The sequence below is a fragment of the Drosophila virilis genome, chromosome 4 (genome assembly GCF_030788295.1).
Source record: "Drosophila virilis strain 15010-1051.87 chromosome 4, Dvir_AGI_RSII-ME, whole genome shotgun sequence".
NCBI lineage: Eukaryota > Metazoa > Arthropoda > Insecta > Diptera > Drosophilidae > Drosophila > Drosophila virilis.
Window position 1 is genome coordinate 1,722,890 of NC_091546.1, and position 12,226 is coordinate 1,735,115.

The window sequence follows — 12,226 nt, forward strand, 5'->3', positions numbered from 1 at the left end:
AGTAATAGAGCATAGAGTAAAAGAAGATGGCATCTAGTTTATCTGATCGTTGAACGTTGAAGTGAGAAGTTGCTGGTTCAAATCGAAAAGATGGCATCTTGTTTATCTACATGACTGATGGACTGCCTGATGATGATCAGCAAAAACTGGACGGCCTAGGCCATGGCGTCTGAGCGTTGAACCAGCAAATAAGAGGTTACCGGTTCAAATGGAAAAGAAAGCATCTAGTTTATCTACATGAGTGATGGATCAACGCAGCAAGTGCTGGGAAACCTAGGCCAAGGTGGCTAAGCGTTGAACCAGCAAATGTGAGGTTGCCGGTTCAAATCCAGAAGGCATCTAGTTTATTAACATAACTGACGGACTGTCGGGCGATCAGCGCAGCAAGAGCTGGCAAGCCTAGGCCATAGTGTCTCAAAGTTGAGCCAGCAAATGAGAAGTTGCGGTTCAAATTCAGAAGAAATTTTCAAGTTTTATAGCTGTAAATGCCAAAAATTATTTAGAGAGTCTAAAGTTGAAGAACTAATAAAATAGAGAGAAATAATAGAGTATTAAACCACATTTTTCCGAGAATCATTGCTTAATTGCACAATGTAATCTCTTAAGTTGCTTGCCAATTCCTGGAAATCTTTATCGGCTGCTAATCGATAAGATCTTGAGTCAATAAACATCAATTGATGTCTTTCTCTAGCCGCTCTCTTTCTCTCTCGCCCGCTCTTTCTCTCCCTCTATCTGCGTCCATCTTCATTGCTTAATCCGCCCAAAGAAACCGCTTTGAATCGCTTAATTTCATATAAAAAAATCCCCCGACTGACGTCAAGTCCATATGTATATATTATATGCACACAAAAAGTCGTGTCTTCTTAATGGGCCGCTGGGCCATTAGTTAAATGAACGTGTGGGGCAATCTTGTGGCAGATGTTGGATCCACCTCGAGCGACGTGGCCGGCCGCAGCCTATCATCAAAGTGGGTAGCTCCGCAACAACAACAGCAACAGAAACAACAGCAACAACAACTGAAAAATGTCTATAATAAATGCCAAAATTATCAGCGTAGCAAAATCTCAAATTCATTTTCCAAAATGCCAAAACAGGCAAAGCGACCGACCACAACAATAAAATTGCATTCAAGCGAATAGAACTGAGTTAAGGAAAAGTGCACGACTATGAAAAACCCTGTACGCGGGAATCAGAAAACGGAGTAGAGATATTCTGAGACATATAAATGATAGCTTATTGATATACCGTTACGATCTGGCCAACTTTGATGTGCATACGGCCTGCAGCTGGCAGATGAATCTAAGCCGAGTTACAACAAGTTAAATTCACAGGGGAGGCAGTTCTTTAGGTCAGTTAGAAAGCTGGATAGTATATAGCATAGATATAATGTATAGTACTAACTATTTATTATATCTATTATACACATTATCCATCTAGAACTATCTACAGATTAAACCTATAATACATATATACATATATTATATCTATACTACATAATCCATCTAGCTAAAGCTATTGCTGAAAAATATATATACTTGGGTAGTTCATTAAGTCAGCTGGATAGTTTATAATGTGGATATAACATACAGAACTATCTATCTTGAATATATGAAACTATCTATACAATATGTCTGTAGTACATAATATCCTTGTAGAACTATCTATATGTTATATCTATACAATATACTATCCATCTTTTGAGCTGCCTTTCTGATCTATGGGTCTATAGTTTATACTATCCATCGAACGATGTTTCTATGGAACTATCTACTATATAGTACTGAGGGAGTTATCAAACAAGTCGATATGCTAAATAGCAGCTACATGCAAAATGAGTTCCAAAATGAGTTCCTTTAGACGCAGAGCTTGAAAGCTATTTGAATTAACTTGGATATATTTGCTTCAGAATTTAACTTTATATTATAGTTTATATAGTTTATAAGTAAGGATAGCATTCAAAAACATATTTGTAAATGTTTACAGGGTATTAAGAATTATCTTAATTATTGCTTTTGGCTAAATGACGATGATGTTGATGATGATCGTGAAAAACTGATGTTTGATTCGACATTTGAGTGTGTCTTTATTATTATTATTATTATTGCTGTTCTCAGCGTTTGTTGTTGTTGTTGTTGTTGCTTTTAGTTTTTGGGGTGTGTTGACTAAGGTTGAGGTCACGCCGCGGCGAATGGGCAGGAAATGTGGTCAGAGTTATAAAAATATTGCGTATACGCAACGTTGTGCGCGAAGCTATTGTCAAACAACCAAAAACCGAAAAAGGGGTTGCTCGGCAGTTTTACCATATTTTCTTGTTGTTTGTTGTTGTTGTTGGCAACAATTCACAATGGGGAAATGAATGAAAGCAACTTTCAAGTGGGCATTGCGTAATCGAATGCGAAGCCATCAAAGATGACGACGACTTGAAGACAATGTCATTCATTCATATATATCCTGTAATAGCCCCTAAAAAGTGGCATATTGAACGCCAAGAAAGTAGGAAGATGTTTAAATAACATATGTATCTATATCTATCTATAAAAGATGGTATGCGGATGAGATGTTCTAAGATCTGAGATCTTCTAAACATAGCTCAAGTGCTGTACAGGGTATTCTTTAGGCTATAAGAGCCCATGTTTCCTATGCAAAAACAAAATACAGAAAGAAGAACGCGAGTTAATCAATAGAATTGAGAAAATCAATGGACAGGCAAAAGACAGCTAAAAAATTGTTGATTCAAATATAAACCGAACCTGAAGGTGCCTGAATTATTGGAAAAGTAATTTGGTGAGCAGGCGAGTGGGGGAAGGGGGGAGCGGGCGGATTTATCGCACTATTTATCAGGCAGAGAAAAAGAGCTATGCAAAAGCCCATTGATTGACCTTAAGGACACTCACAACATGACATTGAGTATTGTTGTTGTTGTTGTTGTTTTCTTTCTACTTCTATTTTTGTGGGCAGCCTCAAGTTGTGCTGGGTTCACTTTGCTGTTAGTTGGCGAAAAACTAGATTTCGGGGCGTGTTTTGTTGGATAAACATCGCATGCTATGCACATATATTTTAGGGTGGTTTCCTTTTGGGGCCAGGGGATGGGGTTATATGCTGATTTTTATGGGCTCGGCGAACATGTTAATGATAGACATTACAACTGTCGAATCTGTGCATTTTTGGGCAACAAAGGAACTTCTGGCAAAATAATCGATTTCAGAGTGCGAATAGATACAGATATGATATGTAAAGATTGAAGTGCCAAATACTTCAAGGCACATGATTCACATGAACCGAACTAGTTCATGTGGAACACAAATGTGATATAAGAACTTGCGTGAAATAAACTTATAATCGAAGCATGTGATAAGAAAAGTTCCCGTGGATTATGTCCAGGGCTGAGGCGTAAATTTATGATCGCAGAACTAATTCAACTAGTTCAGTTCAACAGAAGAATAATGTTAACTTAATATTGCGAATGAAAGTTATATCTTTCCAAAGAAATCAAAAAGCTAATATACTAAATAATTTGAAGTTCTTTTTTCGAACATTCCATTATTCTATTACTTATTCCAAAGAACTAGTTCTACTCAAATCAACTCTGTTTTTGTAAATACTAAAAAACAGTGTAGATAAAGGTATAATACTATTTGTAGCTAGGCATATTATAAGCTGCCGTACAATGTGATTTCGCATGATTTCATTTCGCCTGCGGAATTCCATTTGCATTAATTGTATTATCCCACATATAAATAGGCCTACGGATACTTGGAATAATGCCCTGACTGAGCTGAGCTGGAAGCAGATACCACTTAAAAAATACCACAATAACGAGCAGCTTGATAATGAGTTGCGATTAAATGTCTAGTTGGGGCAGGCCTTCGTTAAAACCTTTTGCTTTTAACTTTGACCTTAGAAACGGTTACATAATACGCAAATTGACATTCGCGGCAAGAAAGTGAACAAGGCGGGGCGCGGGGCGCATGCGTAGCCTTGAGTGGGCGCACGATTTGCCTTAACACCCAAAATGAAGGCAAAGATTCAGGAGATTCAGGAGATAAGAATGAGATATGTAGAGGTATTTTATGTGAATAATTATGACAAAATAATTTTCAATTTTAACAATTTTCAAAACACAAAAATAACGCACAACAATAATAATTTAGTTACCTTTTAATAAATATATTTCCGTTATTAAAGGCAATTTCTAGATGGTTTTTGTTTTCCATGAATGAAATTTTGTTTGTCCACACGACGAACGGGCAAGAAACGAAAACGAAATAGGCGCGAAACGGCTAGAAACTAACTGTAAGGGCAGTTGTGGAGGGGGCGGGCGGGTCGGAGAGGAGGTGGCTATGCAGGAGTTTAGCGCCACGCACTTTATATTACAGCAACAACACACACACACACACACACACACACACAGAGCGAACGAAAGAGAGAGAGCGAACGAGCGCGTGAGAGTTGGCAACGGACGCTTTTGTCGCCTGGTCGAGTTATAGAACTGAGGCGTTCGCTTATGAATTTTGATTGCGTTGCGTGCTTTTATAAACAACACAAATTAGATATATATATATATATATATGTGTGCACAGCTCTAATTAATTTTATTTTTCTTTTTTTTTTTTTGTAATTATTTATATAACACAATTTACTTTTGGTTTAGCACTTTGCTGCTTGTTTGTGTTGTTGGAAAGCAACTGCGTTGCACACTTGCGACGTCCGACGAAGACTGACGATGGCAGCGACGACAACTTCCGCATTTGCCACAAACACCATGAAACGCGCACGTACACGCTGCTGCAGGGGCGCGAGATAAGACGTTGCCCCGTTTAATACGTTTAGCTAGCGAAATTCGGATTTTTTATATCAAATATAGATATATTTCTTTTTAATTATTATTTTTATTTTTATTTTTATTTGATGTTCCACTTTATTAAATGCAATTGTTGTTTGTTGGTTAGAAAGAAGCCAAAGTGTAGATTGACAGCCGCAGCAGCACTCTGAGGGTAGCTTTTTTGTGTGTTACCCGTTTGGCGCGTTCATCGTCATGCAGATGAGCGCAAGCAAAAACAGACAGACACACAAATACACACGCACACAAATGCTCTCTCGCGCGCGCTCGCTCTCTCTCTCTCTTTCTCTATCTCTCTGTCAGCAGCGCTGCAAGTTCATTTCTGTGCTTAACTTTGCCACGTGAGCGCGAGAGCGAGAGAGTTTATGTTGCAATTGCCTTTAAGTGGGCGCGCATTGATTAAGCTAAAGCGCCCAGGAAATATGCGTGTGTGTATGTGTGTGGGTGGCCGCCCGTTACCAAGCAGAGACGACCCCCCCCCCCCCCCCTTCCCGCCTACTAATTAGCCTATGCCACTGTGCACGCTCTCTATCATGCGTATACATACATAAATATAGAGAGAGTGAGAGCCCATTAAGAGGTTTATGTATATCCACCTGATATGCTCTGCCACTGCGCTAATGCTGCAAAAGGCGCCTGCGCATACGCTTAGCATAAACACAAATACAAACAAATGTGGCTGGGTCACTGCTGCTAACTGCGAAGTGAGGTGAGGTGTGGTGTGATGTGGTGTGGTGTGGTGTGGTGTGGTGAGCTCGCAGCCATCACAACAATAGATGGACAATTGCGAGAGAGTGACTGAGAGAGAGAGAGAGAGAGAGAGAGGCGGCTGCTGCTGGCTTGCAGAAATGAACGCTGCACACGCTGTAAATCGAGCGTGAGAGAGCGTGTACTCTCCGATTGTCGTTGTCCTAATTTTGCTGGGGTCGTCGCCGAAGGCTCGCTGACTGTCTAACTAATTACGCCAATTTATAAATAATCAACGAGGCGCACAATTTTAAGGTCCTTGCGCAAGGACCTCACCACACGCAACACAACAAAAATACAAACAACAATTGTAAATACTTAATTACTGGCTATGACAAATCAATGTCGCAGGCGATAAGAAACGAGATTGTAAAAGACAAAGGGAAAGAGCAAAACGGCACAAGCTAAGGACACTCTACTTCTTCTTCTTCTTCTGGCAACTCATCATCTTTTTACATGACTGAACCATGTTAATTGCATGTGTTCTTCGCATCTTTAAGTCCACTTCTCTGTCTCCCTCCCACCCACGCTCCCCTTCGCCCTGTGCTAACGGAACTGGAACATGACCTACATTGAGCGCAAAGCATAAACAACGGAAAGTGTACACAAAGTTCGGACAGCCGGACAATGGAGTGGACAGCTATGCCTATATAATTAATAAATTAGGAAAATATCTCTATATATTATAAGAAACCAAAAAAATTGTTATAATATTTGCAAGTCCCTGAAATCTTTCTAATTTTAGTTAGAGCTATTTGAAAGAACTACTAAAAACTTATTAGCTTAGCTAATATTCTCTTCTTAAAGCTTATTCTTTTGAGTTGCATCTGACGAATGTCTCTGAAGGCTGAATATTGGTCTATTGTCTATTTTAAATGATATCTTAATTCAGTTTATCAACACTGAAACCCAGTGCTTAGAATGCATTCTCTTAGCCTTCTTGAAAATGGATGGTTTATACTTTCTAGACTAAATATATTTTTTCCCATTATCTCCAGATTCTTCCGTGTATGACTAAAGTTTCATTTATTACTTACGTACACATAGAAATGTATTTATAATGCACATAGATATTTATTTCTGTCGGGCAAATGAATCACAACATACCTGCAAGGGAAATAGAATAGAAATTTCATTAATATGCTACTCAAAGTACTTAAAGAACTTTTAATCTAGACAATTAATTTATTGTTGTACAAATATGAAACCCGTTTGAGTTAGATATTGCTAGACTATAAATTTTTTTTGATATTGTGGCTCATTCATATATTTAGCACAATTAACCAATTTTTTAAGTAGCCCAACTGATTGAAGAGCCCCAACTCATGCAGACATATTGGTAAAGCTCTGATAAGATTAGGTGCTTTGTGCCTTTGTTAATGGAAACTACTTAGGAAATGGAAACAGACACAAACTCAAATCTGAAATAAAAAACTGGTTGCCTGTAATTTTCCATATGGCCACATCGCAGTGCATTACGTTCGGACCAGTTCTGTAAAAGGTCGCCACAGAAGTTGATCACGATATGCGATTGGGTTAGCTCTCAATGGAAAAGTTTTTTTTCTTTAGAAGTATCGATATTTTTGTTGGGGCTGCTGTCAGTGTTAGAAAATGTGTATTTACAGTAAACTTTTGACGCGAGAACATATTCAAAATTGTAAATTGTCATTTAGACTTTTAAAATTTGATGTTTTTTTTTTCAAATTCGGATTCCTATTTTCCGTTTTTGCCATACAAATTTAGCCTTTGGCATCATCTATGGATAAATAGACTAACGATTTAAAGAGAAGAGAGAGAATTAATAAGATAGAGATTTGCAAAGAATACTCATTCTAAGGCAAGGCAATTAATATAACTATAAATGCCTATAGAAAGTTGACTTAACCCTGAAATATATGCCATATAAAAAGCTGAATTTCATTAGTTTTGTTTTTGAAGCGAAGGCACTTAAAAAGAAAACTCAATTTTTTTGGTTTTACTATATTTTGGAGCACTGTTTTTCGGCGCCTCTCTCAGCGATTCTCAGGCTGCCAGCTAAAAAGCTCCGTCAGTGCTGTGCAAGAAGGTAAGCCAAAGCTCAACCGTTAAGTCTGCCACTGATAAATGCTGCGCTTAGCAAGCTTTGATTAATTCCATCAGATTTTCCTATCAACACGAAATGCAACAAAGTGGAAACGCAAGATTTGCCCCGGGGTCAATGAAATAAAACGCAATTGCCCAGCGACCAACAAACCAACCAACCACCCCCCCCCCCCCCCCTTCCACCTTTCGCAAGCGATTGCAAAGGTAAGCAGAACTAAGTGCTGCCGGCGAGAGAGAGCGCGGCAGCAGCAGCGATCGGAGCGTAAAAAGTCATCAACACAACTCAAAGTAAAAAAAAAAAGAGGTGAGTGTTGAGAGAGAGCGCACGACAGAGAGGCTGATTGACGTACACACACACACACACACATGCACACATGCACATAGGCATAACAAGGCAAACAAACCGGCGGACGCAACAGAGCGATGCGAAGCAAACCAAAGCAAAGGCAGTGAAGCAGCAGCAGCAGCAGCAGCAGCAGCGACAGCGACAGCGGCAGAGACACTCAAGCGGTTAGCCAGCCGCTCAGTGTGACAGTGAACGTCGTACGTCGTTGTGTTATGGCAGCAGACGCAGTTAGCTGCTCGAGAAGAAAAAACCAGCAACAACAACAACAGCAGCAGCAGCAGCAGCAGCAAAACAACAGTAATAGTTGTGCAGTGAAGAAAAAAGGCAAACGGCGTATAAACTGTGTGACAAAGTGCAAGAAATAAAAACAACAACAACAACAACAGCTACAATTCAAAGAGCAACAGTTGTCCACCACCTGAGATCTCATATTCAACACATCAAAAGCGCAAGAGGAAGCGGATACCGCAAATATGTTTGAGGTGGCCTGCCTAATGTTCATTTGCCCTTGGCTCATCATCGTCTTGCTCATGTTCATCGCCATGACCGTTCTGTAGCGATGCAGAGCGAGCGAGAGAGAGAGAGAGGAGAGAGTGGGAGCGAGAGGGAGGAGCGCTATGAAAAACAGAAAAAAAAAAAAATAGGGCACACTTGCCCAAACAACTGTTTCTCAACACTTTTGGCAGTGTGCCCGTTCGTTTACTCGTTTATTGATGCTTGATTCCTATGCAAAATGTGCTTTGAATTTAACCTAAAGACAAATCAGAAATGAAAAACAAATAAAAACAACTTGTTTTAGTTTTGTAAGTTTGTTGACATACTAAAAAAAAAAAAACAAATATAATTGAAATGTGATTTTAATTTTAATTATGTAAACATTTGTACCTATCTACATATATAGATATATATATATATATGTATATACACACAACTATTTTATGTGTTGCCCTATTAATTAAGTTATATTTTACGCATGAGCAAATAAATACACACAACTGAACACTTATCAATATTCAATTGTCAATTGTCAATTTGCATAATCGCAACAGGTGAGTGCTTGGGATAGGCTCAGGTATTAATGCGGCGTAGTTTAGAGTAGGAGGCAGTGTTGCAAAACACGAATGAGTAATGGTTGAGAATTGAGAAGAAAGGTGCACAAATGTGAAAAATAAAGGCATTCATTTTGAAGGTCAGTTAAATTTAGCCATATTTTGTGGGAAGAACATGTTTCAGGCTCCAAAGTTCACCTTTGAGTGACACTTGTTTGTTCGATCTATCATAAAAAACAGTTCTTAAATAAAGCAGCATGTAGGGTAGTCTTATCTATAACAGCAGTATCTATAAATATGATAAGCACACCGCGGCGCGCGTCTGGAGATAAAAGCATGCGAAAGAGACAAAAATTTGTGTGGCCATTTTTAAGGAGGTTCCACTGTAGCCAACATGCTGTGGGTGTTTGTCTTTGCGTAATATTTTTCCAAGAATTATAATAAGTGCGCGCAAACATTTTTTGCATAAAAGAAAAACAGAGAAAAGCAAACGTTTCCCAGCACTGATTCACACAAGGCCCACGCTAATGAGAGCCAGCCCAGACCCAACCCTCGTATATAATATTTACTTAGGATATTAAGGCGCACAATCTGAGCGGCATGAAGGGGAACTGGGCTGGTTTGGTTGGCTGTAAGGCCTACGCAATTTTTGAGAATTAAATTGATTTAAGGCGTACATAAATGTTAAATTTAAATTCAGAATATTTCAGAAGCTACATAATATTGTGGCTATATACATCCGACATTCTTAAGTGTTCGAACATAACCTCAAATAGGGTACATTGGAAATGTTGCTGGGCGTTGCCACCTGTTGATAATCAAGCTGCAATTTGACATTTTACGCATCCATCGTGAACGAGTCACAATTGCGCGTACTTCAATTTATCAACTCCAGTCGAGGAAAGTGAAAGTTGTGGACAAAATATGATTGCAGATTTACATATATACACACACATATATATATATATATATATATAATTAAGTTTTACACGTTAGGTTACTATAAAAAAATATATTTCAATTTATTATTTTCACTTAACGGCTACTTTTGTTGAGTACATTCAGATTTGCTTCCCGAATATGAACTGATTTATCTAACTGTTGCGGTCGCTTAGCAAACTTCGCTTTGAGAGAGTTTGAGTCAAAATTGAGTGAAGTTTGAGCTGCGTCAGCAATTATGCGTGGGATAGTACTCTGATGGGAACATTGACAGTGGCGTGATATTTAGGGTGAATTGTTTATGTCTACCAAAGGGGGACAGTTTGATCTTGACCAATGTCGATGTTATCACCAGGCTCTTTGTTTACAATATTAGAAATGTTTATAATTGTGCTTATGCTTATGTGCTAAGTTATGTTAAAGGGTGGGTGCGACTATGGATATGTCACTCCCCCAACCATTAGAAAAGTGCCTGTCCTCAGGTGTTTAAGTTTGGATATAGTGTAACATTTTCTTCTTTTACAATTGGTATATCTCCTATTATTGTAGGTGTTTCTTCTACTTTGGGTTTTTTATATTTTATAATTAATTTCTTAGGTATGCTTTTGAACTTATATGTCAAATACAGTGTTAAACTTATTAATATGATTACAAATATGGTTATTGTAATTATCTGGAATACATTGTTAAATTTTGTATGTGCATTTATAATTTGTTTCGTTTGTACAAACGAAAGTGGTTCTAATTTTATAACATCATTGCTTACGTAAATGCTTTGAGTATAATCTAACATATTGTTTGAAATTGAAATTTCATTAATTTGCAATGAACAATTAAAGATTTTTATTATATTGTCTCCTTCTATTGTTATTTCGTTATTTATACAATTATGGTTTAATATAGTTTTTGGTAAATTCCAAGTTAAAATTATATTTGGTTCTATGTAGTTGATTTGAAAATTTTGCAAAATTTTAGTATAACTACATTCTGATGTTATTTGGTTTAAAATTCCTGTTAAACATTCATTATTAATTAATTTTTTTGTTTCTCTGCTATAAACTTTTTTATCTTGGGTAAAATATTTTTCATGAGCTATTTCTGTCAAAATATTATTATTTTCATCCGGGTATGGAATTATTTCGAATACCGGGCTTTTTATTATTTCTCGAGGAATATGGGATATTATAAGTATTTCGTTTGTATCTGATTTAAACCAAGTGGAAGTTTTTGTATTCAACAATTTCTCAGAATTAACATGCAACAAATAGTCATGTTTTAGTAATTTTGGGTTAAAAATTCCTAATCTTGTGAGCTGCATTCCCATCTCAATGTCTTCTATATATTCTGTAAAGTGTTGTAAGTTAAATATAAGGATATCTAATTTCTTTCCTTTTTGTTTCTCTTGATCTAGTTCGTTCATGATTTCTATTCCTTTGTTTATAGCTTCTATTATGTAATTTAATTCGTTAACCTGGACGCTGTTTTCTGCTAAGTTGCTTATTTTTTGTTCAATTTCTGCTTTGTCTTCTTGATCTAATGTTCCAAATAAGTATTTATATGCTGTTCCTACTATGTTAACTAAACCTCTTTTGCTGCGTTTGGCTATTTTTAAGCCGTTTATTTCTCTGTTTAATTTTTCTACTAGGTATTCGATTTGTATAAGGTTATTGAATTCTTTACTTTGTTCAATTAAATTGTTAAAAGTTTCTTCGGTTTTTGTTATATTAACCGTTAAACAGTGGAATTCGTAATCTGTCGGAATGTCTATGGTTCCTGTTTTAAATATGAGATATCCGTTATGGGCTTTGATAGGATTAATTTCAATACTCTGTGCATTTATATGGTTTACAGTTATTGATAGTAATATTATAATAATTAATTTAAGCTGGTGCTTGTATGTTTTGATCGCTGTCTGTTGTTGACCTGTAATTGTTATATTTGCTTTGATTAGTCTTCTTTTTCTTTTTGAATTTGGTTTTGTAATGTGTTATTTTCCTGCCTCTGTTAGTTTCCTCAAAATGTTTGTCATCGATTTGTCTTAGTTCTCCTGTTTTCTTGAACGGGGTTGTCGTCTTTGATTTAACTAACGGTGAGTGTTTGTATCTAGTGTCAATTTCATAATTTGTTCGTTTTTTGTTGAGGTTATTTATTAGTTTTTCTTTATTAGCTTGAGTGTCATACTCTGGTGTACCTGCATATATGAATATGTCCGCTGGTGTTCTG

The 12,226-nt window shown here is 37.2% G+C and overlaps 1 protein-coding gene and 1 long non-coding RNA gene across 10 annotated transcripts in view; one reads left to right on the forward strand and one right to left on the reverse strand.

The window, feature by feature from the left end:
* bun (TSC22 domain family member bunched) overlaps positions 1 to 12,226 on the reverse strand; it is a 156,817-nt gene that overhangs the window by 79,080 nt on the left and 65,511 nt on the right. Inside the window, exon 3 of one of the 8 annotated variants that reach the window (XM_070208771.1) lies at positions 6,536 to 6,694. The exons of 6 other annotated variants lie outside the window; for them this stretch is intronic. In XM_070208771.1, the coding sequence (XP_070064872.1) occupies positions 6,643 to 6,694 (52 nt within the window). In that variant the 3' untranslated portion in view covers positions 6,536 to 6,642. Of the gene's footprint in view, positions 1 to 6,535; positions 6,695 to 12,226 lie in introns of those variants that run through there. One more of the 8 variants, XM_032438835.2, reaches the window with a different exon arrangement.
* On the forward strand, positions 7,213 to 8,301 carry LOC26531432 (uncharacterized). 2 transcript variants are annotated; one of them, XR_011416543.1, is made up of 3 exons: positions 7,213 to 7,652; positions 7,727 to 7,973; positions 8,054 to 8,301. It is a non-coding gene; the product is annotated as an uncharacterized lncRNA (long non-coding RNA). The 2 variants fall into 2 exon arrangements; XR_001449719.3 differs by having other exon boundaries at positions 7,217 to 7,652; positions 7,704 to 7,973.